The sequence below is a fragment of the Syngnathoides biaculeatus genome, chromosome 21, assembly GCF_019802595.1.
Source record: "Syngnathoides biaculeatus isolate LvHL_M chromosome 21, ASM1980259v1, whole genome shotgun sequence".
In the NCBI taxonomy this organism is placed as follows: Eukaryota; Metazoa; Chordata; class Actinopteri; order Syngnathiformes; family Syngnathidae; genus Syngnathoides; species Syngnathoides biaculeatus.
This window is the reverse complement of record NC_084660.1, coordinates 6,336,816-6,362,439: the sequence shown is the minus strand read 5'-3', so window position 1 is coordinate 6,362,439 and position 25,624 is coordinate 6,336,816. Positions and strand designations below refer to the sequence as shown.

General features: G+C 50.4%; 2 protein-coding genes across 2 annotated transcripts in view; one reads left to right on the top strand and one right to left on the bottom strand.

Moving 5' to 3' along the window:
* The window catches only part of LOC133494610 (pyruvate carboxylase, mitochondrial-like), a 97,625-nt gene that overhangs the window by 45,751 nt on the left and 26,250 nt on the right, over positions 1-25,624 (top strand). The window lies entirely within an intron of this gene.
* Positions 3,803-23,335, bottom strand: LOC133494798 (leucine-rich repeat and fibronectin type-III domain-containing protein 4-like). The gene is made up of 7 exons (XM_061808955.1): positions 23,148-23,335; positions 13,996-14,592; positions 13,758-13,920; positions 13,396-13,566; positions 12,628-12,789; positions 11,400-12,101; positions 3,803-6,097 (listed from the first exon to the last, which is right to left on the bottom strand). The coding sequence occupies exons 2-7, from the start codon at positions 14,564-14,566 to the stop codon at positions 4,780-4,782; spliced, it is 3,087 nt and encodes a 1,028-aa protein (XP_061664939.1). The 5' UTR covers positions 14,567-14,592; positions 23,148-23,335; the 3' UTR covers positions 3,803-4,779.

Here is a 25,624-nt window from a genome sequence, read left to right as displayed (position 1 = left end):
TCTGGAGACGTTCATTTAGCAAAGGAGCGGAAACATTCCGCTTCAAGGTAAAACCAGGGCGGCGGGTCGTGAGAGGACACAAATCTTTGCCGTTTTGCGTCGTGAGGTAAGTCATTGTTGAAGGCGTAAATGGACTCTTGCCAGTGAAAGTTTTTAAAGGCCACCTCCAAAATGTCAAATATAATGTCCACTTAGCGGGGTGTCGTTTAATAAATGGCTTGGAAAGGGGCGTCAAATATTCGGTAGACGTCTCGAAATTCCTGCCAGTTTTCGTCAGGTTCACGTTTCCGATATCGCGCAGGCGTGCGCGGAGGCCAGGTGTTGTGCGGACTTGACTTCACCCTCCACCTGGCGTCCCCGCTCCTATTTGTCACTGATTAAATCCCCGCAAGAACGCCAGATGGGCAGCTGGCTCGCGTATTGTGGCGCCAACGGACGTGACCGCCTTTTCCCCGTAATTGGGATAGATTTCCTCAAGCGGTACACGAGCATATTGCGGCGGATTTGCGGCCGGTTTAGCAATTAGCGCAATTATTTGTGTGGACGGTTTTAGAGATGGCCCCCAGGCAAGCGGCATCGAGCCACGTTTCGAAGGGTTTGGCGCGGCGGATCATGACCCCGAACCTTAATGGACGGATTCTTCGCTATTTTCCAATCTCTACTTGCACGATACAGCTGACCAGTGCAAGAAATATGGCGGATTCGGATATGCCGTCTCCCAGTGCCGAGCTTTTCCGAGGCACCGTTTAAAAAAAAAAAAAAAAAAAAAAAGAAAGAAAAGACTTTCGTGACAACAAAAGTTTGCATTCTCTGTTCAAGTCTCTTACAAGAATAAGCGAGTTCAGCTCTGTCAAGTAAATGTCGCGTCTGCACGAGTGCTCCCTTGACAAACAATTTGACACGAGACGGATGCGGTTATTTGTGCCGCCTCCGTAATCAAAAACACGCACGCAAACAAAATAAAAACGCTCGCCCAGCGGGGCGAGGTCTGCCGGGATTTTAACCGTAGGAAATCATCTGTGACAGCGGGGAAGAAGAAACGGGGAAACTTTCGAGATACTGAAGGACCAAATAATAAGACGGTTTTTGTTGGAGTGCGCTGATGAGGAGTCTGCGCGGGTCAAGCTCAGTTCACCGTCGGGCACGGCGACGGCGCCGGAGATGACTCGGGCAATTACTCGGGGTGGCTGCGGGGGCGTCGCGGGGATGACGGCCGTGTGGGCACCGAGAATAAAAGAAAAACAAATTGGCTCGCTTTTGAAAGTAGGCAGCGGATGATTCAGTCCGTCGAAACAACAACAGCTTTTGTTCACCGTGCGACGCGCATTTAGAAAAAGCCACGCGGCAAAAGCACACAACGGTCCGATCCTCTCCGGCCATCGTTTTATTCGCCGCCGTAGGAAATTCGACGGACTGGTTAACGCTGCGCGAGATGTTTGGCGACGTGCCGCCGAGGGCGCTCGCTGTTGTTCTCGTCGCTTGTATGGGTCGCTGCAGTCGCCGACTGCGAACAATGGTCCCCCTTTCTCATTCTAATGAGTTTAATTATACAGCCCGGCGCTGTTGTTTGGAGACGGCACCTGGATTTGCGTATTGAATGTGGGGGTGTGGGCGGGGGAATCAGGTGCGGTCTCGGCGAGCCAAACCAAGAAGTCACGTGAATCAGCATCTGGGTGACCTTGGCCACGCAGTTATAACGGTTCCGCCTTTCCTGGTTTTATCGTCCGTGTCGAGTGACTTTAATTGAAGGCGCGAGGCACAACCGTCCCCCTCGGGAGTCACACTAAATATTGTCCAAATGTAGTTGTGCAAGCAGCGATAAGAGAGGTTTCTACCGCTATCAAAGTTTTAGGATCTTCCACTAAGTAGCCATTTTTTGATTTGAGGCTATCGGGTGTTTGTTCCGACTGTGCATTAAAGCAACGAATCATTTTTTTTTCACAATTTAGTTGTCTCTTTGGCGACCGGCGGCCATTTCTCTTCCACTTCTGGCTGCTCTCCGATCTTAAAGGGGAAATCCACTGGTTTGCATTAACAACAGGTCATCCAATATGTAATATGTACTTTATTTTGACAATGTGACGTTAAATATTCTCTCATTTAATAGTGTTTTGAGAAGGTTTTCATCGACAATTACGAATTTTCAGGGGCGTTGTGCACCGTGCCGCAACAAAGGCTCACTTACATGGGACACAATTTATGCCCAGCGCCAATTTCTGGGATTTAGCCTCATCTGATGAGGAAATAGCTGTGCCGCTCACGGCTGCGTATGGAAGTATTCGTCCGTCTTCCCGATCAACCGATACTGCTATTTCTTCATCAGATGAGGATAAATCAGAGAAATCGGCGCCGGGCATAAATGGCGTCCCGTGCAATCGAGACTTTGTCGCGGCGCGGTACGCATCCGCGCACGTAGGTCATGTGACTCGCAAAAATGGCAGCGCCCCTGAAAATTTGTAATTTTCGATTAAAAAAAATAAATAAATAAAATTAACCTCACATTGTCAAAATGGAGTACATATGGATAAATTGTTAATGCAAACCAGTGGATTTCCCCTTTAAGTGCAGAATGTGGTCATGAACTTGCTCAAAGCGACGTGACAATCCAGCGCGTTTTCTATCCGATTCCTCCCTCGCCGACTTCCTGCACGCGATCTACTACTACTACCTCGCTTTCCCCTTTTATCTTTCTTTTTTTCTTTTTCTTGTCCCGCTCTCTTTCTCTTCCGGACGGCACGCAAGCCATTCAGGGCGATGGCCGGGGCGGCCCTTTTCAAACTTCGTCACCGCGCGTCGAATTAGAATGGAACGGCGGGACGCTTTCGGGACGGCTCCGGCTGGTCCTCGTGCGGAACCTGCTGATGCATCCTGAGTGAGCCCGTTGCTCACGATGGAGACCGGAGGCCAGGACATCATGTCTCTGTCATGATGACTGCAAATGTCACGCCGCCGAGCTTCGCTTGGCTCCGGCCGGGACGTCCTCTGTCAACGCTTGTTCACGTTTGAGGGTTGTTGTTGTTTTTTTTTTTTTTTTGTTTTTTTTTTTTTGCGTTCGGTGAGGGCTTGTGTGTGTCTAGTGCGAGCGTGTTTGTTACTCAGCGTTTTGGATGAGTCAAATTTGGGGCCGTGGTTTTGCCTTTAGCTGAAAAAGCCGCGCAAGAGGTTTGAGCAGCACTCGCACGGGAGTTGCTGCTGTGAGAAATGGCGATCGTCGTCTTTTTTTTTTTTTTTTTTTGGAGGGCCAAACCTTCGACACCTTGATGTATTAATTTTTTTGTATTGATGAGACAGTCAATGTTCCGTACATGTAATTTTTATTCATATCATGTCAAGAGAACAATACTGACTTTGGCAAAATGGAAAAACAAAAACACAAAAATAAAAAGCAAGGGAACGACGGTAATGTTTAAAAGTTATCATTTACGTCATAATTTCTTTTTCACAGGAATGTCTGTCTTTGTGTTTTTGAGCTTTTTGTGCTTCACTTCTGATCTTTATTTAACGCGCTTGTCACCAAACTTGTTCTGGTCCCAAATGAAAACTGTCATGTTTTCTTTTTATTATTATTATTATTTTATTTTATTTTATTTTTTGCCTAGCATCATTCCCAGAAAATTCCAAAGAAGAGAAAACACATTGTGCAATAAATACAATTATTTCATTGTGTATATATATATATACATATATATATATACAAAGTATATTTATATACCATATATATATATATAAAGACTAAATACATATATATATATATATATATATATATATGTATTTAGTCTTTTTTTTTTTCACTGATTGGAGTTATTTATTTTTTGTTCTCGTCCCATGTCAATAGTTTCAAACCCAAACAAGGTCATGAGGTCACGTGGCTTCCATTATCATCGATTCTGTCCACCACCTATCACTCTGCATTTAGATGTGTAGCACTAATAAAGTAACATATATATATATCTATATAAATATAGATATATATATATATATATGCTCGCTGCAAAAGTAGTGATTAATTCAGTGCAGTGTTGTCGCGTTTCAATAACGTAATAATAAAAAAACAAAAACAAAAAACCCAACCAAACAAAAGCGAAACCACACGTAACAGGAACGGAGGCGCCGGACTGGAAAACTCCTCACATATGTGCACACAAACACACAGGCACATGGACACACAATCCGGTCCGTGATCCTTCCTGCACGCGCGTCGTCCCCGTCGTACGCCGCCACCATTTTGTAATCCGTATTGACTTCATTGTGGTTTTAATAATGTCCCCCTCCCATCGATTTGATCACGGCCAGTGCACACAGCTCGGTATTTATGCTCCTGTAATCCGGAGGCGTGGCCGGCCAAAGTTCAGCCACGGAGGACGCGTAGAAGTCACAATCTTTGTTTCGCCGAGTCCCCAAAAAAACAATTTGACAAAGTCCGGCCACATCAAATCATTTTTTTTTTTCACACCCCTCCCACACATGCTGTAGTGTTGATCCAGAGCTGTGATGGTACTTGATCCAGTGCGAACCTTTTGCGATGTTGTGTGGGATGAGGGCGGTTCTGTCGGTGTTGAGGCTTTTCTTGGATCCGCGCTGAGCTCCGACCGTCCTCGCCGTCTTCGCTCTTCCATTGTTCACGTTTGTCAATGTCGAACTTTTGTGTGAATGTTGATTTCAAGGCCATAAACACCCCGAAGCTATTTCCTCTCAAGGCTCTGTTTTTCTTTATTGAAGTCAATTTTTGTCCCTCCTAGGATACAATCTTCCGCAGTCTCGCTAGCTTCTGTCGGCGTTCTACACGACGCTTTCCTCCAACTCTTCGGCGCCCTTTCCATCCTTCCCTTTCTCCCTCCCCCTGTCTTTTCCCGCGCTCCCTCTCGGAATTGCGGTCCCAGTGTTAGATTTGGGGTCGGGGGTGCCGTAGGCATGGATGTACCCACGTTGAAACTCGCACCGCCCCCCGAAGGGCCCGGCGCCGTCGCCCTCGTCGCTGGCGGCGGAAGAGCCGGTGCTCGTGGCGGAGGCGCACTGCACCAACATTCCGTGAAGAGACTGGCTCCGCCTGGTCCAGATCACGCTCAGCCGTTTGGCGTAGCTGACGGCGCCGTAGCGTTTGGCCACGGTCGCGGCGGCGTCGGTCGCTAGGGCGACGGAGGAGCCCATGTCCAGCGAGTGGCGCCGCTTGCTGACTGTCCCGCAGGCAGCGTCGAGAGGGGCTATGGGGCTCTGATAAGCCTGAGAGGAGTTCCATTTGTCCCTTCCGGGGGAAGTAATCCTCCAGGCCAGCATATCGGAGTCTCTCAGGGGCGCTGCCAGAGAGAAGCTGGCACGGTTGGTCAGTTCTCGCTCCAGACGGGGTTTTGGGCTTTCCCTAAAGCGTGACTGGCGAGGCAGGGTGGATGAGACGGAGGGGGTGTAGTCGAGCAGAGTCCTCTCACTTTCCAAACTGTACGGCGGGGCTTTTTCCAGCTTCCTCTGCCGCACCACCAAGGCCATCTCCCCTCCTGCTCCCGCCATGGTGGACACCACACCCCCGGCCGAGAGAAACTGCTCCAGGTTGACCTTTGGCTTGGACCTCGGCTTGGGGGGAAGCTTTGGTGGCAAAGAAGAAGCAGAATCTGCGGGCTCCTTGTCCTTTTCGCCCTCCCCTGTTCTCTTGGAAGGCAACCCGTTAGGCAAGACCACCATCATCGTGTCACCGGAACCGTTGGACTGGTAGCACCCACCGCGGTCTCTTCCTTTATCCCGGGCGGCCACGCCGCCGCCCTGACCGCAAAGCCCGACTCCTGCCTCCTCGCCGCTGTCGTGACACAGGATCCGGTCGGAATGTTCGCACACCCGATGGCGAACCATCAGCGCGACGGTGAACATGAGGAGGGTGACCACCACCACGCCGCCCACTAAGATGGTCAGGGTTCCTCCCAGGAAGTGAGCCTGTAGAGAGCTGCAGGCGGGGTAAACGTCCTTGGTGGAGAAGGTGGTGCAGCCCAGGACCTTGGTCGCCGCCAGCGCTGTGATGGAGTCATCGAAAATGGCCAGCACGCACAAGTTGTAATCCACTCCGGAGACCAAGTTCTTCAACAGGAAGCGGTCACTGGTGGACGGCAGGATCCTGACGAGGGCGAAACAAAAAGCAAGGTTATGGCCGATCTTCGAGCGCTCGCAACTGGCCGAACGGGAAAGACTCGCGGTAAATAGAAGGCCGACTATTGTGCGGAGAAAACGTTTAGCGTCGAGAGAACCTGCCGCGAGGAGAGCGCAACGGCCCACGAGTTAATCCAGCACGGAGGGAAAATGGGGCTATTGATGAAGCGAGCACCCAGGGAGCATGAAAAGAAACTCTATCTGCCCGTGCGTGTGCACTTGAATTGCCCGAAGAAGCAAATGTCAGACCATTTTGTGGGCCTCCGCACTTCTCGAGAGGCCATTTTAGGCGTTAGCGAGATTACAGTAATGCCGAGGCATCTCAGAGCTTTTGACAAAGCGCAACGGCCGTCAAACGCTTGCCGCAAGGCGGTGTTGCTGCGGCCTCGCGCGGATGCGGGATCGGCGGACGCTCGTTTCAGCGCAGATGAGCGGAACCGGTGTGAGTTTGTCATCGTTTGAACGCGGGCAAACCGTCGTTGCGGACCCTCTTGTCGTTTTTCGTAGGATGAAAGCAGCGACGTCTTTGGTGTTTGTGAGTGTGTAGGAGATGATGTAGCCCTGCTCAAGTGTTTCTCGCTGTTGGGATTGACTTTGGCCTCCGCTCTCCCCTTCTTGTGTGGGCAGGCAACCGTGTTTGTGGTGTTGCTGCTGAAAACGAGAATACCTCGTTGTTGTACTCTGTTGTGTATTTTAAGGGGAAATAGCACTCAGTTATGACGTACTTTATGAAACATGAAGTAGAAGATGAGTAGAATTGAAAAGAATTGGACTGTTTTTGTCACTCAGAACCAATTGAATGCACCGTTGTGTTGTTCTTTCTGGTGCGCCCGTCTTGGCCACCTGAGTCCGGACATAATACGGTACAGAAAAACGGGTATGTTGTTCATTGAGACGTCACAGACCTTATTATGATATGACACGTGATGCTCCCTTATTTGTGTTCCATCTGTTGCTTGAAGAGTGACGGCACTGCAACCGACATGCTGTTTAGCATTAGCATTAAGCTAGTGGGCTGAAAGGGGAAGCTAGGAGGGTCTGATTTTCTTTGGTTTGATGTTTAGTTTGTCAGTAAACTCCACCCAAGAGTACAACGTGTTGTACTTTTGAAGTTGAACGAAGCAGAGCTACGCCAAGATGTCATGAAGTCGCCATAGATTGACATCTAACGCCCGCCAAAAAAAAAAAAACCCGCCGAGCAACTTGCGTGTTGCCATGGCAAAGGTTCATTACTTGGCCCGATAGTGCAGCGCTTGATGTGAAAAGAATTGCCTCGTGCGGCATCAGCTGGCATTGGTCACAGCTGTGCCCCCCCCCCCCCCCCAGTGGCTTTCCATGTGCAATAAACATCAGAATGAATGTTGACAACCTATTAACATAACATATTTTTATTTTATTTTTTTGTATTCTGAAGGGACACGTCCACGTTGGGTGAATCCTTTTTGACATCCCGTCACTTAACACCACTGTTTTTTTTTTTTTTGGTTTTGTTTTTTTTTTTGTTTTGCTTTTCTTCACCCTCGCATAGTTTTGATTGATGGAAAAAAATCTGCTAAATGTGGTTGTGTTGCTTGACACATTCCGACCTGCGTCTTGGTCTCTTGCCCCGCCTGTCGCCTCCGCGCTATTTCTACCGTGAGCTTCCTGACCTGGCGGCTTCTCCCCTCCCGCCTTTATTTATTTTTATTTCCTCACCGACATTGCGCTACATCTCCATTAGCCGCCGCCATAACCGCCCGCGCCGTTATTTAACGGCCAAGGTCACGTCTTCTCGCTCCTCTCCTCCCCACCTATCATTCCTGCTGCTCCCTTTACCTTCATCTTCTATTTCCTCATTGCCCGCTCGCCTCATAGCACGGCTTTTGTCCTCCATCTCACCTCCTCCCTTTTTACGAGGCTGTGAATCAATCCGCCCCATGCAGAAACAGTTCACAGAAATGGGCATACCGGTCCCGGTCACGTGGCAATCTTTAACCCGCTCGCAGGTGGGATCCCAAATTGGACTGGTGTTGCGCGACCGCTTCCCTTGACCAAGAGGGCGCGACCCAGAATGCGTCGATTGATTGAACGGGGCGGCGCGTTATTTATAGACTCCCTGCAACCTCGCGTCAGGCGTATGTCCGATCGTCTCAGCGCGTCTAATTCCGCCTAATCCCCGCTTAGGCACACCGACACACACAAACACAGATGCCGGGAGAAAGTGAACCCGACGGGAAGGAACTTTGGGGGGAGCGACGCTTTGCCGTAACTGACGCCGTCGAAACAAGTCGTTATTGGTAGCCGTGAGAGTGCGAAAACGCGGCGGGCTTTTCTCCATCACACTACTTGTTTGCTTCCCTCTTTCACCAGCAAGCAAGGTGGGAGGGTGGGGGGTGGGGACAACAGAGCGATTATCTCCTGCCGCGCCTCACGTCTCTGCTGCTTCCATTTCCTCCTTTTCCATATCGTGTTTGTTTTCCCTTTTCCTCCATGTTTGCTCAGGATTTCGGCGGCCTGCCGGCGAGCTCGTCGGCTGTCCGCCTTAATTGTGTCTGAGCTCTCCTTCTGCTCTCCTTCGACTGTCTCTGCGCCTATTTAACCGCCACCCACCCGCCCCCGTCTTTCTTCGGGATCAAGTTCGCGTTCCTCGGTCTGTCCTTCTCGTTCAAGCCTCTTTTCGAATTTCCCAATCGTCCACCTATTTTAATTGAATGTAACGTGACATCCGCTTTTGGAGCCCCAATTCCAAATGAATAGTTTTGCCGACACGCCCTTTCTTGTTCGAGCGAGTCTGCCTCCTTTCATCCCGAACTCTGGCTTCCCGACACGGCTTTTGTCTTCTCGGATGCTCCGCGGCCACGTTGTCAGTGTTTTCTCAGCATTATTAAACAAGAAGCGTACTGTGTGTGTACAACACATAATGAGCGGCAGCCCATAGTCTTTCCGCCCGCCTTTTGTAATTCGCTCCTTGTTCGTGTCTGTCTGCTTCCCGGCGTGTTTCTTCTCCAATAATATGTCGGGCTCTCTTTGTGGCTCTGATCCACTCGCGTTCTCGTTATTTCCTCGACTCTGCAGTGTTCTCCGCTCAGTTGTTAGGGTTTCAAAGTTTGATTGCTCAGCGGGAAAGCTGCTCCTGTTGTGGCTGCACTGTAATGGGGAGAACGCTAGTGGCCCTTTTCCTTTTCTCTTGAACTGACGAAAAACCCTTTGGGTAGATGGAGGACAAAAACGCCTTCAAATGCCCGTCATGTGATCAGAATCTTTCATTCCCGACGATAGAAGGGTCCAGTGGTTCTACAAAGTGTGAGCCCACAGCAGACACGTTCCTTTTTGTGTGGAAATGCGACACCTTGGCCAGAGTAGCAGATGGTACCTCACGGTTACGTTTAAGTGCCGCCTCATTAACATGAAGGGACATCTCCCTCCCGGTGTGTGTCCTTCAGGTGAGCTGCTCCCAAAAAGAAAGGAACCCTGCGGGAAATCTAGGGCTTTTTTTTTTCCGTTTTTGTTTTTTGTACGCACACCCCGCAGCGCGCATGTGTACCGCGGAGGCCGAGCTCCAGGAAGTGGGCGCAGATGATCATGTCAGGCCATGACGGCGTGAGCAATTCCAAGCAGATGCCACGCGCTCGCCATCCCACCTGGCACTGTCACACCACGCCGTCCAAATTAGACAGGCTGTGTCTCCAGTGCCGCTGACCTTTTGAGGGAAATGATTCAGTCTGGCAGACGCACAAAGTCCTCGTCCGAGGCGCCACAAAGCCATCGAGTTCAGCTCGTTTTTGGGATCCTCAGATTGCCGATTGTACCGGACCAAGCGGGAGCGCGCACTCATTTTCCCGTCTTTGCGTTTCGATTAGGGTCAACAGCTCGATTGTGGCAGAAACCAGCAAATCAAAAAGCGAAGTAATTGGACTCCTGCGTTCTCCTTCCATATGTGGAGTCTCTTTGGCTCCCTCGACTTTGATCCCCGCTCGGTGGCGTGATGCGGCGGCGGGCACAGGCACGTTAATAGCGTGATAGAAATCTAAACTTGGAGATTCCCGGCTCCTTTGTGGCGTCCCTTCTTTCATACGTTTCCCTCATTTGTTCTTTTATCGCTCCCGAGAGACCTGATTTGCCTGCCTTGACGTCGTCTCCTCCTCTTCTCTCTCAATTTCACCTTTTTAGCATGCCAGCTATCAAACTGCGTTTGCATGTTGCTGCATTGTGTGGGTCTCTCGCACCCCTTTGCATTCTTTGCATGTCGTCTTATCGCAAGCCACACACCTTAACTCCTGCCATATTTTTCATGATGTCTTGTCCATGTGTCAACCTTTTGTCACAAAGTGCTAAATGCCACCTGGACTAAAGAAAACAAAAAGGAAAAAACATGAAATGTTGTGTCATTAATAAATAATGCAGCATCTGCTACGGCCCATTTGTCAGGTAGCCTGACTTGCGATCCATATTTTGCCATGAGTTTGCATTTCTGGAGGAACGCCATCTCCAAAAGGCAAGCCGTGAGCCAGTTTCTTTTATTAGATTATTTGCCATGGAGAAATTAGCTGAGCTGATCAGCGAGGGAGCTCAGATCTCATTCACTTCATTCATTTATTTAATTAGTTCTCCCTGCTTAATTGCTGCGCTTGTGCCGATGGAATGGAGACACTGCGTTTGTTTTGTTGTTGCCATTTCGTTTTCTCGCATTGTTGGAGCCCCGCTTCGGTTCCTCTTGTCGCCTCTTTGTTTCCCGGCGTTTTTATCAAGCAGATGCGCCGGGCCCTCTCCATCTTTCATGACATCTTCCACCAAGCCCCGTCTTACATCCCAGAAATGTATTTTTCCATCTAACGCCATTTGGCTGATGGATTTACTTCCCCCTCCTGCTGTATTTTCCTAAAGGACCATTCACCCCACCCATCTCACCCGCTTTCTTCCCTTTCAACAGTCCTCCCTTTCATTCTAATCTCTCCCGTGGGGATTTGTGTAAGAGTCAATCACAGATTTTCCCCTTCATTCCAAATTCCTCTACACCGTCCTCTTAAAGTCTCATCCCGGTCCTAAATTCAAACTGAGCGTCTCCTTCTCCTTCATTCATTCATTCATTCATTCATTCATTTTTTTTTTTTTTATGAGCTTTTGTGTGCCATATTTTTCCCCGCGCCTGTGGTCTTAGTTCCCGTCAAAGCCTTCTCCACGCCCCTGAAACTGTCTCCTGAACGCCTGAGGGAGATCTCATTTCACCTTGCATACGCACAACAACCTGAGAGTAAACGATGCAAACTGTGGCCCAAAAAAATTGAACTGACCTGTAGATGAGGGTTTCATCGGCCGTGGAGTTGTATTGTATCTGATACATCCACACAACGTGCGCTCCAGGCAAGCGTCCCAAATCCCAGCGGACCTGAGCCGAGGTGGACGTTATTCCTTGTACTCCAACCATCCTCCTGGCTTCTTCGTCCTCGCCGTCGTCGTCCTCGGCCCCGCCCTCTTCGTTCGCCCTGCCGCTGTCGCCTTCATCTTCGGCGCCGGCCTTTTTCCCGTCCCCCGCGTCGCCTCCCCGTGCCACGCCATTGTTGATTGCGCCCGTCTTCCCAGTGCTGATATCCGAGGATCCCGGATCAGTTCGTAAAATCCCATTGGTTACGTTCCTGTTGGTATTCCCTGCGTTTCCACCCGCTCCGCCCCGGTGAGGGAGGGGTATTATTTTCAGGTCTACAGTGGCAGTCGCCTCTCCCGCTGCGTTTATCGCGATGCACGTGTATGGCCCGTCATCCCTGGCCACCGTCACCGCGATATCCAAAGTTCCGTTATTGAAGGAGCTGGTCCGGGATGAGTTTGCAATGATGCGGTCGTCTGGCGACACCCAGTGCACCACGGGCTCTGGGTCTCCGATGGCGCGGCACTTGAGGGTGGCCCTCTGGCCTTCCAGCACCCACAGCTTGTGAGTGTGGCGGGTGATAAGAGGGGGCTCGCATGTAAACTCCTCCTCGGGAATCGACCAGAAATACCTGAGAGAAGAGACGAAAAGCGGCACAAAAAGTGAGCCGGAGGGAGATTGATTATTTAAGTACAGGTTACTTGTACGACCTATAATTTTTTCGAGTCGTTTTCAGTTACTACAGCAAAAGATGAGGCCGCAGACGCTCGTTTTCCTCCTCAATAGTTTGCTGGCACAGCGTCATTTTAATGGTACGCTCAGGCTGGGAAAAGGATGGAAGATAAATGTAGGGTTGATGCCAAGTCGCAGTGGAATGACTTTTAACCGTGTTACATCCCCGCAAATTATGGTGCAGTCTATCACTATTAGCAGGACATTATCCCCGACTTGAGTTGGGTTCTGAAGATTGTCAGGTTTGTGCTCCAGTCCTGATTGTCCAATTAAGGAGCCGTAGAAATAGAGGCTGTTCAACTGACGAGATGCTCGAAAGGCGTCGGATCCAAGCGACAAAGACTGATGTGCTTGCGCGTTGCTCGGGTAAAGAACTTTGCATTTCTTTGCATGCAACCAACGGATGAATGGAAATGAAAGATTACCTTCCAGCCAGGTGGATTGGTGTAGCGCAGGTCTCCATGTCGTCACTGCGGATAAGCCGTCGTAGCCACAGCAGTTCACAGTTGCAATGCAGCGGATTTCCCCCGAAATTCAGACTGATGACGGCGTTGTAAGGGGTGGGGCTTATTGCACCGGTCTGGGACCTATGAAGTTCATCGATTATTTTAGTTCATAGTCGAAGCTATAATCTGCACAGAGACCTCGGAGGACCAGGACAAAAAGCAGTTATCCTCACATCATAGTCGGCTGTATTATTTTTAGTTTTTTTAATCATTCCGTACCAGTCCTCAGTTTGCACTTACTCAACGCAAACCTGTCTGCCGGAGAGAATGCAATCCTTTTCAAAATTGCTTAAAAATCTCAAGTCACGCTGACTTCATTGAGTCTGTCACAGCCGCTATTTACTAGACGGTTGGAGCTCTGTAGTGTTTTACTTGCCGTCGATATTCTCAAGATGTTATCGTGTCAAGCGGTCTTTCGATGCATTCTCTCGACTTGTAAGGGCCTCACTTAGTCACCCTGAAGCCACTTATGTCACTGCGCCACACAGCCTGGAGCTACCCAATGCCTCGGTCATGCGTACGGAATGGAATGAGGACAGCAGATTTTGCTAATCCCTCACTTGAACAGCTGGCTCGCGTGTTCTTGTCTGTGTAGCTTTGTGGCGCAACAATGAAGACTAGGCTGACAATTAACAGTTTTGCGGCTCAATATTTTGAACGGCGTGATGGAATATTGCTGCACACTACCTTGCAAAGAGCGGGTCAGGCGGTAGGGTCCTGAGCCGGTTGGAGGTCATATCCAGCCTGGCGAGCTTATACAACTCTCCAAAGACTCCCTCCGCGATGTGGTCTATGAGGTTGTGGTCCAGGTTCAGAGTGTGGAGACTGGCCATGTTCTGAATGGACTCCCACGGTACCCTGTTAAAAATCAAACAGGGCTGTGGGACTGACTGTATGAATCAGACGTCATAGCGGCCGCATATTTGAAGGCTGCCTGTAACTCACATTTTAGCAAAAAAAAAAAAATTACCAAGTGATGGCTCGTAGCTTTGATAAGCTCGCAAGTTGGGGCACTTGTAAGTCTAGATACTTTTAGTTTTACAACTCACTTTCGGAGGTTGTTGTAGGACATGTCGAGATCCTCTAACGTGAGTAAGAAGTCGTCAAATGCCTGCACTGACACTTTGACCAACTGATTGTTATTGACAATCAGATGTTGGAGATTGACCAACCCTGCCAGGTCCCTGGGGCCAACTATCGTCAAACGATTACCTGGAATAACAAGAGTAACACGGGGTGGTGGTTAGTTTGCGGTTATTGTCCCGTAGAAGTTCTCCAGCTATTCACCGTCGAGATGCAAGGAGCGCAGACTCTCCAGATCAGCAAAGGCCATCGGTCGAATCAGGTGAATTGTGTTTCTGGACAGAGTCAGATCGACCAGTCCAGTCATGTTGACGAAATCAGTTCCTCCCACTTCTGTGATGAAATTGTCAGCCAGTCGCAGCTCGACAGTACGCCGGTCGACGTGCGGAGGAACAAACAGTAGACCCTTGTCGGCGCACAGCGTGCTGAGCGATTCGGAGAGGTTCCGACACACGCAATGGAAAGGGCAGGCTGACACGACGCCCCACGTCTCCCCCGCTCCAATCAGAGAGGGAAGCAGGCAGCATGTGACCAGGCTCAACCAGTGAAAAGCCGGGAACGGGACACGACTCGGGAGCGTCCTTTTCGAGGCTCCCGAGGTGGCGCAGGGGACGACTTGGGACGGCGAGGGCGGAGATGAGACGAGACAGGGGGGGTGAGGAAGCGACCGGATGGATGGCGGGAAGGAGCAACGTTTTGCCTTTCGATCAGGGCGGGGATGTCTGTGAGGCAGGTGCTTCTGTCTGCTGGGGTTTAGGGTTGGGGGGGCAGGCATGGTAGAAAGCCAGGCTATCCACAGACCTAAAGGAAAGCAAATGAAAGGTTAAGGACTACTCATGGTGGCTTTAAGAAGACTCCTCCTAAGCACTCCCTTTTACTCTTCAGCCGGTTCTGCCATGAAATACAGTACCATCCCACAAGGCTGAACACAGCCAGTCCCCATAGTAACGGTTACCTAGAAACCTGAAGGAGAGAATTAAGCACGTGTTTTATCATGGGGCCGTTTCTTAAGGTTGCGGGTCAGGGAATTGAATGAGGTCATTAGCCCAATCCCCTTTCATCCCACGGCGAGACTTGGTCAAAACCAACAGAGTCCATATCAGCGGGTTCTGTCGACACCTGATATTACAGCGTGGCGGTGTGACAAGGTGTAGAGAGATGAGTCACTCAAGCTGATTGTCATGCGTCACGGTTGCCTGAGCAACATGCATCCGGAGGGGACGGTGAATGTTGGTAACAGGCACAAGAGCGGTGCGTTCAGAAGTCGCTTGATGTCACTTTTTCGACTTTAGACTGCAGCCGTCACGCAATCGGCGACGTTGCGCACGTAAAGACGTTCGCTCATTCTGCGTGAAACCAGAAAACTGTTTTAGCATCGCTATCATCATGCTTCGCTTTGTTACACTTCCAAAAATACGACCAAAGTGGCACTGTGCAATTTAGTAGTTTTTAGGCCGTGTTAAAAGATTGCCACCGTTAAGTCAGGAAGAAACACAAGACTGAAGACGGCTGACTGGCGTCGGTTCCAAATCCAATGAAGAGACTGAACATGAAAACCGCTTTCTGTCGAGCAAGGCCCTTTTGTTTGATATGTTGCCCATTCCGGTAGGATGTGCAAACGGGGCGAGAAATCACTCCTTTTGCGACAATAAAAAAAAGATAAAAAGCAATAGGACGATAAAGCTAACCGTTTGATATGAATAATAGAAATACACTCCAGGTTTGCCAAGCACTCATTCACGCCTTCTGTTGTTCCTCAGATCAAATCACCCACGTACGTTTTTGACCCTCTTAAAAAAAAAAAAAAAAAAAAAAAAGGTGCCGGAAGTGCTTCCAATAATTTGACGTTGACTTGAGCGTCCCATCACTCTTTGTTATCTATTCTCTCGAGTATATCTCTGTGAGAATTGCCGCTCCTTGTTTTCCATCTTCCTCACTTGGCTCCACCGCTAACCCATTGCGCCTGTAGCGGTGCTGTAACTTTCGACAATTTCCTTGTCTTATTCCCACAATCTGCTCCCCGCTGTGTCGTCTGCCCTTGAGGCAACCCGAGGAAGGCGGCGTTATCAGTCACAGCGCCGCAACGCCGCGTCCCTTTCGTCTCTCGCTAATCTTTTTGCGCGCCGCGACTCGCGCTCGCCACCTCCTTTCAGACTCCAGCCGGGCGCACCTCTGCCACCTGTAGCACTCAGCTGTCCTCCGCCGTTGTCACTTTGCGGACCCGTCTATTTTGGAGGCGGGCTTTGCGTCTGCAGGCAAGCGTGGGGACACAATGGCAGGCGTGTAAACGGCGCATCTGCTCGACCGAGAGTCGCCTGGCCCCTCGTCCCATTTGCTGACACTGCTACCGTTCTCCACCTCCGCGTCTGTTCCCTCCCAGCGGCCCGTGCTCATCATTGCAGTAATTGATTTTTGGATGGGTGTCGGCGAGGTTTGGTTCTCTGCATTTGGTACTCGGGCTTTTAGTGGACGCTCACCTCCGAGAAAGCATCAATTCGATGGGGGGGGGAATATGGAAGTGCCTGATGTAGCAAAGCAGCCCCAAAACATAACTCAGCCGTATGTGCCCAGAGTCAGTGAATTGAATCAGTGAAATTGATGAATTACAATTTGGCAAAATGCTAATTATTAAGACACACTTGCTTTTGAGACTATATTCCTGCCTATCGTGTACGAATAAAAGAAAGGGTACCAACTGTTTTGACAGCGTGTGTGTGTATGAGCACCGTTTTAGTGTCCACTGTTTTCCATTTTCTTTTCTTTTCGGCATTTCTTCTATTTTGGGCAATGTCTCGCTTGCGCTGCCCTACGTGAATCCGCAGAGTACTTGCGAGCATCTAAAGAAGTCTTCAAAACCTGCTTGTTTGGCGCATGATTCACAGCTGCGAAACTGAACCCCCGACTTCCCCTGAAGTTTCTGTTCCAGCACCCTTTCCTGCCCCGGCGTCTTAGCAGGTTAAACCAGCCCCGAGTAAAGTCATTAGTTTTTAAACCCGACCCACTCAATTAAAAGTAGCCCGCCGCTCCACTTTAACGTATGTTTTTGGTTTTGTTTTTTTTTTTCCCCCCTCTCCACCACATCACAAGACCTGTTGCACTTTAGGACTTTTATTTCCTTTCAGTCTCGGTCCGTAATCCCCGACTGAAGACTCTAAATGTCAAGCCCTCATTAAATGCCAACTACAATTTGCCACCTTAAAAAAAAAAAAAAAAAAAAAAAACCTTGTGCATCTGCGCGTTTATATTTGCGTTCTCTCATCGTGTCGTCCCTTTTTGAGCATTTACTCTGGCCTTCCTAAATGCCACCAGGCGTCTAATGGAGTCAAATTGAGGAGTGCTGCGGTATCGATAAACCTGAAATCTCGACGTGAGCTCCCGCAAGCCTTTTAGTAATCCGCGGATCTGATGGCGGCATCGGTTAAAAAAAAACAAAAAAAAGAGAGAGACTGGAGATGAAGAAGCGACATGTTGACGGCGACAAAGTGGAGTCAAAGAGAGGAATTCTTTCCATCACACAATGCCCTCGATATTAATTGTGCGTTTGCATGCATCACGAACGTACCACAACAGTCTCCCACACAGTCGTAATTATAGGGAGGTCGACAGATACCACCCCCCCCCCCCCCCCCCGTCTCGCTCTTTCGCTCGCTCTCCGGGCCAGGAAAGAACACAACGCCCACGCAGCTTCTTGTTGTGGCAGTCGTGTGTATGGGGGCCCACTCATCCTTTTGATACTATCGCTTCTTTGACATCCCCCCCCCCCCCCGTCTCCTTCTCGTCACGCGCAGTGTAAAGATAGCCGCAGTGGCGTACGTGGAGACTGACGCGGCCCCAGCGAGACGGGAAGAAAGACGGCGGGGCCGAGGACTCGGCCGGTATGAAGGCGTGGCGTTCAGCGGGCGGGCAGAGAAGTACGGAAAGACGATAAACGGGCGAGAGGACGAAATAGCGCAGCGCCAATTTGATTAGCTGTGCTAGAAATGAGCTCGCGGGAGGAGCCCAGAGACGCAGTCGAGGAGGCATCGTCGCAGGTGGAAGTCTGACGATCACGACGACGGGTGGGGGGTTGGGGGGTGGGTGACCCCCGGATGTTTGGCACCGTTGTCTCCTCACGGCGCAGCCCCAAGTGAACGAGCGCACACCCTCCAAAACACTGACTCGCTGGCGCCGAGGCTCCGAGCAAAAGGGAAAAGCCACATCATCCCGTTATCTGCCCCCGTCTTCCGCTCGTTTCTTTGTTTGTTCTCGAAAAAGCGACGTTTTTTTTTTTTTTTTTTTTGCTCCAAGAGCGTCACGTCATTGCCAATTTCCCCGCAGTTAGCGAATGGCCACCTCTGTCGCCCCCCGTGGAATTGAGACGATTTTGTTTTTGTGTTTGACTGCGTCTTGATGTGAGGGAAAGCAAGGCACCGCTGTCTGGTGTCTCCTTCCAACAAGTGCTTTTTGAAGTGCAGCCTTTTTAAGCGCCTTTTTTTTTTTTTTTTTATCGCCGAGATAAGTGCGGAAACCATTTTTTTTTTTTTTACACAGTCAAACTTCTCTGTCCAGTGGGTGGAAATGTTGCGCTGAGAGAGGCCTTTTGATATTCTAAAATAAGCGGAGTGACTTATTACTACAAGCGGCGAACTTTGAACTGCGCTACAACTTGTGGACGAGCACGCTGGAAGCGTTGGAGTCCTTGGAAAAGGGCAAAATACTTTTCTAAATTGGACACGCCGCAAGGAAGAGTGTCGGTTAAAAAAAAAAAAAAAAAAAGTCAGGAAGTCTATAAAATGAGGCTTCAAAATTTGTCTGCACTCACTGCCAACAACGAGGCACTCCAATGTGGTCATGCCTGCCAAAAACATCGCTCCAGCGGCTGATTTTCAAGTCAGACTCTGCACGTGCCGTTGGCCTCAGTTGCTGGGACCCTGACAAAAAGCGTTCGTTTGTCTCCCTCGCGCGACGCCGTGTTTTCCGCCGCCGTCTCCTCGTTGCTTCCCGGCCAAAAGTTTCCGAGATTGCGAAAATGTTTGCCTTTCCCACCCCGAGCCTTTGCCGCCGGTCCCTTCCTCTTGGAAAGTGCGCGGGGGATTCCGGTTTTGCGTCGCTGACGATAAACTGAAGTGGCAAACAACGGAGGTGACAGTGATTGTCTTTGGCACGCCGTTGGCTCGCACAGAACTTTACATGATCTGCAATGAAAAGCTCCTTTTTCCTCGTATGCCCACTACGCAGCTTCTATTAGTATGAGCCTCACTGAGCGCCCGTATGTGTGTGTTTGCGCAGGTTAGCTCTAACAGAGTGTGCGTGCCCCCCCCCCCCCGGCCCCCCGCCCCCTTTGTTATGCGTCACTGTCACTGACTGAAGCAAAGTAGTATGTCAGTGTTATCTGTCAGCAAAGCCCTCGTGTAAACATCTGTAACAGTCGGAGGCGGCAAAACGACGGGCGCAATCCAGCCCTGGCACTTGTGTTGCGCAGAAAAGAGTCAAGTGCTTTGACTTCCAAAAAAAAAAAAAAAAAATAATAATTTAAAAAAAAAAAAATGGCCAGGGATCATTTTTCAGTGGTTTGGAGCTTGTCACTGGTCCCACGGGAGGGACTATCGTATTGTTTCGCTGTTATTCCAAATGACGAGAGGGCGGGCGTATCGGATTGGATCGCGCACTTGCATAGTTGAGGTTAGGGCGCGAATAAAACGCTTCAATTCACAGATTATGACTTTTTTTTTTTTTTTTTTTTACGTATAGTACCGAGAGAGGAACCGTGGTACCGCATGCGCAAGTCTGCTGTGGCGGAGAAATATGTGAGAATAGTACAGGACGCGCGTGAGGGCAGCAGAACGGCGGTGAGATGTGCCGTGGGTGCGACAGAAGAATTTAAGGTGGAGATGTGGGACTGCATCAGGGATCCGCGCTGAGCCCCTTCCCGTTTGCGGTAGTAATGGATAAAGTTGGATGTTTTGGAGACGAGGTTAGAGAGAGCAGACTTTGATGGTTTGAGAGAGTGAGTATGTCGGGAGAAGGGTGCTGAGGATGGAGCTGCCCGGCAAAAAAACAAAAATAGAGTGAGAGGAAGACCAAAGAAAAGGTTGATGGATGTTGTGATGGAGGAGATGAGGACAGTGATAGGCTTAGATGGGAAAAGATGTGGCGACCCCTAACGGGACAAGCCGAAAGGAAAAGATGATGATGATGATGCTATCAGGACTCTCAGCAACCGAAACATGAAATGAATGAAGCTGTCAAACTTCTAGTTCAAAAAACTAGTTTTTGCATTGCTTTGGACTCTCGGAAGAAAAATTATTTCAATACGTCGTCGCGCGCCACGTGCTCGTTCCGCACGCTCACGCCCAAAGTTGCAGACGCGCCACAACGGGGGACGCGCCTGTTTCAACGCGCGTAAGTTCCCACTAGCGTGACAAAGTCAAGTAACTGACCTGCCCCTCTGGCTGCACATTACGTGCTTGCACTTTTTCCCTCCCTCGTTCTTTTTTTCCTCCATCCTCCTCCCCGATGCAACCCTCTTGTCCCTACGCTGCCTCGTCAGCGTTCAATTTTTAATTTTTTTTTTTTTTTGTATTGACGTTCTTCTTCTGTTAACAGCCCTTTTGTGTGCTCTGCGCGTGTACATAGATTTGCTAAAAGCCCGAAATCAAGCTAATCCGGCGCAACTTGCCGCTCACGCTCAATCGGGACCCCCGCAGGGCCAATTTTATGGACTCTGATTTGCTGACAGCGCGACTTGTTTGCGGCTCAACAAAAGTAAATCCAGGCGTGTTTGTGTGCGGATGCACGCGTGTGCGTATAAACGATTCGGCGGGCTTCCGTCCAGGATTTCTGAGCGGAAAATCTGAAGAAAGCAAATCGTTATCATCGCAGTCATCGCTCAGTTCCCGCCACGGACCGTCGATTGCATGTCAACCACTCGTCTTGATCACAGTGATAGATGTATTGACTATTGCGACACACACACACGCACGCACACATGCCTTGAGATACAAGCGACTTGATTTATTTTTGTAATTTTGACGATCACCCCATAGCTTAGCATTCCAGTCCACTAGCTGAATGCTAACGCTAAACAGCGTATTTGTTGTGGCGCTGTAACTCGTGAAGCAAGAGGTCGAGCGGAAAAAGCAGCACAGAAAAACGTCGACAGATATGTAGTGTTATGTACTATCTATATTTTTCATCTCTGTGGAGAAGGGTGAATGATAGCGCCGCACTGTTGAGCTGGGAGGTCTGGAGACGCCCATCAGCTCGATGTAATTCAATTCGATTTCGTGTTTACCGTATGTTTTTACGGAGTACAATATTGTGGAGTGTTTTTCGTAAATTTTTGTTTTTGGGGGAAACGCTGGAGCCGATTAGTGGCGCTTTCATTCATTTGAATGGGAAAAGATGATTTGCTCTGATCCGAATATCTAAATAGCACTGCCAAGTATTAAAAACATAGGAAAATTAAGAGTTTGTAAAGGGGTGGTTATATAACAGTATGTAGCGTATTATTATCGGTGATTTGGATGTTTTTTTAAGCAGCATTGTGGCCTCCACGGCCCCTCGCGTGTGTTCTCATTTCGTGTTTATGTGCTTGAAACAAAATTGGGGAAAAAATGGACTAAGCGACAACGCTAAACTCGTAAAACTAGTCAACTGAGGCGCCTACCAGTGAAGTATTGCATTGTATTGAGTCATATAATGGCACAATAGCTCCGTTCCCCAATTGTTCTTTTATTTTTACACCCGTGTCACTCACCTCCCACCACAGTCGCCCACTTTCTTTAATCGCTCCCTCCCCGAGCATCCCTCCGTCTGTCACCCACGGTTGCCGTGGTTACACTTTCTTCTGCTCATCAGGCGGCTGTTGCGGCCCAACAGACGGTTAACGTTTTAATTACTCATCCTCTCGACCCCGCCGCCGTAAAACAAACCGGCCGCTCTCGCGTTAGCTTAGCGCCGCTTTTTGCGTTTTGAATAAACCGGCTCGCCGAGCGTTCCCCGCGTTCGCCGCTCGCGACCGAACAACTCATTGGGGCGCCCGCCTGCCATTTTCTCTCCCCATTCACTGGTTCTCCTCCTTCCTTCAGTCACTCGTCAGTCTGCTCGTTTTCGACGTCTTTGGACGGCAGACGCTACAAAGTGCCTGCTATGTAGCGGCGATAGCAATGAGCGCGTCTAGCAAAGCGGCACCTTCGTGAATACTTTATCAATTATCTGCAGCTGTCAAAGCGATGACGAACAAAACGCCATAGCGTAAGTCAACAGATTTTGTCACACTGCGTTAAATAAATGCTGCTCCTTCTTGTGTGCCCACCTGAGCCAGATAAGAGCCAAACAAATATACCGTTCATCGAGAAATTAGGGTTCTTGGCAGTCTTTATCATGTTGCAGCAGGGCGCGTCCTGCCAAGGGATTCATAATAACATCGCAACTCCTCTCCGAGATCATTAATGCAGCACTAATACTCGCCATTCTGTGTAGAAGATAAAGAACACGTATCTGAGTCCTGTTGTTTGAAGCGTTAAAGCACACGACAAACCTCAAACCTCTCTCGCAACTCCCAACACAAAGCCCCCGACCAAAATGAAAAAGAATAAATCAACTAAGCGCCAGCGAGTAACTAGATTGGGGCCCCCTAACGTCAGAGTGCCACTGTTGTAGTGTCGCGTCAGCAACGTGGCCGGTGCTCGTTCGAAGATCCTCTGGCGTCACGCGTGGAAAATGGACGCCAGCGGCACAAAGCAAGGTTCAGTCGGACCGTCCCCGCTTTTCGTCTTCCTGCAACGTCACTCTCTCAAGGAAAGTGTTTATTCCACTTCCTCGGTCAATCCCTCATCGCTTATTTTCCCCTTTGCCCGTCTTTTCGCTAACCCAGTCCTCGTCACGTTGCGGCGACTTCTTTCTCGTTTGTCATTCCTCTGCATCACCTCTTCTCCTCAGGTTCTCTCTCGACGTCCCGCGGCCCTCGTATCCCCTCGCACATCTCCGCTCGGTCCGTTTCCCGCGTCGGGAGGCCAAATAAGTGCAAGTGTGCGCGCGCGCTTGTGTAAAAACCCCTTCAGAAGGTTGCCGCCCGGAGCCCCGGATCCCCGCGCGGCGACACCCCAACAAAACGCCATGCGAGATTACGTTTTGAAGCTCGAGCGCGAGCGATAGAGCAGCTGGCGCACGCACGCAGGCTTGCACGCCGCAGGTGAGCGATGTTCTCATGGGAGAAAAGCATGAGAAAAATTCAATTAGAGGTGTTAATGGCTGGAAATTGAAAGGGAAAGCTAAAAATAACCTGCGTGTGCATCTGTTTATTATGTCCAGTGTATGTGTGTGTGTGTGTGTGTGTGTGTGTGTGACGGTGGGGATAGAGACGGACCCCTTACCTTTTATGTCTGTGCTTAACAACTGGAATCAGCTCCACATGTTGTCCAGGTTGTTGTTTTGTGTGGTTTCTGTGTTTGCACGCGTGTGTGTTCAGCACATCGGGCCAGGCAAGGAGGGGGTTTGGGTAGGTGGGTTGCAGGTTCCGTGAGCTTTGCGTATTTGAGTTCAAACCCGCGCCGGGCCCCTCCACGTGCCGCACGTCAAAAAAATGAGAAAGACGGCCAGGTTTGAGAAACTCCCCGGTGTCTTCTTAAACTTCTACACCGGGGGGGAGAAGCTAGAAAATCCCGAATTACTCGTCCAATCGTAGCCAGGTATTCCGAGATGGAAGAAGAAGAAGGAGGGGAGTGGGCCGGGGGGGGTTGGGGGCAAAAAAAAAATCCCAAAATCCACTAGGCTTTAAATCCTCTTAAAGGCCTTGTCGACGGGGCTTCCTTCAGGCCGGATCGGATGCGTCGTATTTCGTTGGGTTCTGCCAAGAGGTCGAGATGTTTACCTCTGGCCCCCGTCACTTCTCCCCTCGCTGCATCCTGGCGCTTCATGACCGCGGTTATTTACGCATCACTCTCGAGGGGGTGGGGGGCCCAACCCCTTGCGTGAGGACTTCCTCTTTCTCGCACCGACTTCCAGGCCGCATTGCACTTTGCGTTTGTCGGCCCTCGGCTCGACGGTGACCTTGAAGAGAGGCGTGTTGGGGAGAATCCTGCGAGAGAGAGAAAGATGCGTCCTGTCGCGGCGGCACCTGGCGACGCGCCCGCCCACCGTCTTCAGATCGGCGGCGCGTCCATCATCCGCTCCTCCCGGATGCCAACGGCGGCGGCAAGTCCTGCCTGGCTCCTTGGCAGCCCGTCTCCAGAATCTGTCTGTTCGAGGCGATCAATAGTCCTGGAACCCCGTGAACGTCTCTCTGCAGACTGCGCCGGTCGGTATTTCTCTGCACGCCGAAACACAAGCGCACAAGGTAGCGCATTCATGCGCACGCACGCACACGCGCACGCGCGCAAGCTAATGAAACAAGCGGCCTATTGATCGGCACTGCGAATGTTAGACAGTTCAAAAGTCCGCCCGGTCGACTCTGGCCTGCCAATCATCTCGGACGCCTCGCGGAAGTCGATTCCGCGATGGCTTTGCGTTGAAGCCCCCGCGCTCACTCTCCGCTTTTGTGGCTCAAACGCCGCCAAGGATTGGCGCCCCGCATTCCATATGCGGCGTTCTCGTCCCGGCTTGCCGGCACGCGGAGACCATGCAGATTGTTTGCTATTTCCCCCCCCACTCCCCCACCCCCATTTATTTGTCCCCCCCTTCCAAAGCACAATACAGCAAATTCGTGTCCCTCCGTCCGCTTTTTGCGCCTCTTTCACGCGCCGACCGGCGACCCGCGTCCGAGCCGGATGAAAAGGTGGAACCACTAACCTTGTTTTCCCAATCATTCCACCCGCCACATCTCCATCTTGGCGACGCGCTCGCAATCCCTCAACTCGGCGGTGGAACAACACCCATCACTCTCTCCCACCCACTGCCCCCTTCTTCTCTCCCCTCCTCTTCACTCTCTCGCTTTCTCTGTCTCTCTCTCTCTCTCTCTCTCTCTCTCTCTCTCTACCCCCCCCCCCCCCGCCGCCTCGGTCTCGACAGCTGCGGCGCTCTGTCTGCCGCCTCTGTCGCTCTTTGCTCGGTCTGCGGGCTGATTGAAATTTAAGTCGCGTTAATCCCAGAGTACAGGTAACGAACGGAGGAGGGAGGGACGGGAAAGAAAAAGAGGGCGGGCGAGGGGCCGGGGTGGAGGGGGGGCGCCCATATTCCTCCGAATGTCCTCTTCGTCCCGGCGTCCGTTTGCGTTTCGATGGACTCTTCCTCACGTTTGCGAGGTGTCTGGGAAGGAACCGACGACTGGATGGAGGTCCTTCTACGTTGTCGCCGATCTGATCTGAGAAAGAGAGAGAGAGAGAGAGGAGAGAGAGAGAGAGTGCAGCCGGAGTGATGAAGTGAGGGGCGCAGACATGAGGGGGAGGGAGAGCGAGAGCAGGAGGACGGAGGTGGAAAATGCGATGGAGAAATCAAACGCCAGAAAAAGTTAAAATTTTGTGTTGAGCAAGTTTAACCCTGAGTCGTAGTTCTGTCTTATGTGCCAATAATTATGTGATTAATAATCCTCTGTTACCTCTTCAATAAAATTCAAGTGCTCCAAGTGCTGGCAATAGAATCAAAATCGTAAGCCAAATGGATCAAAAACATAGAAGAACTTTGTGACTGTTGTTGGGAAGAAAAATCAAGCGGAAATGAGTTCAAGATTATGCAATCGGGGCATCCCCGGTGTGGGTTCCTCGTTCCCACTTTTTCGAGCTCATTCGTGGGAGTCTTTCGAACGGCACCGTCAATGTCCCGCCACGAAGACCCCGACGCCGTTTTGGCGCCGCTTGACGACGACGGCTTGTCGAATTTGGAAATGTATTTCCACGCCGCCGCGCGCTTGATGTCG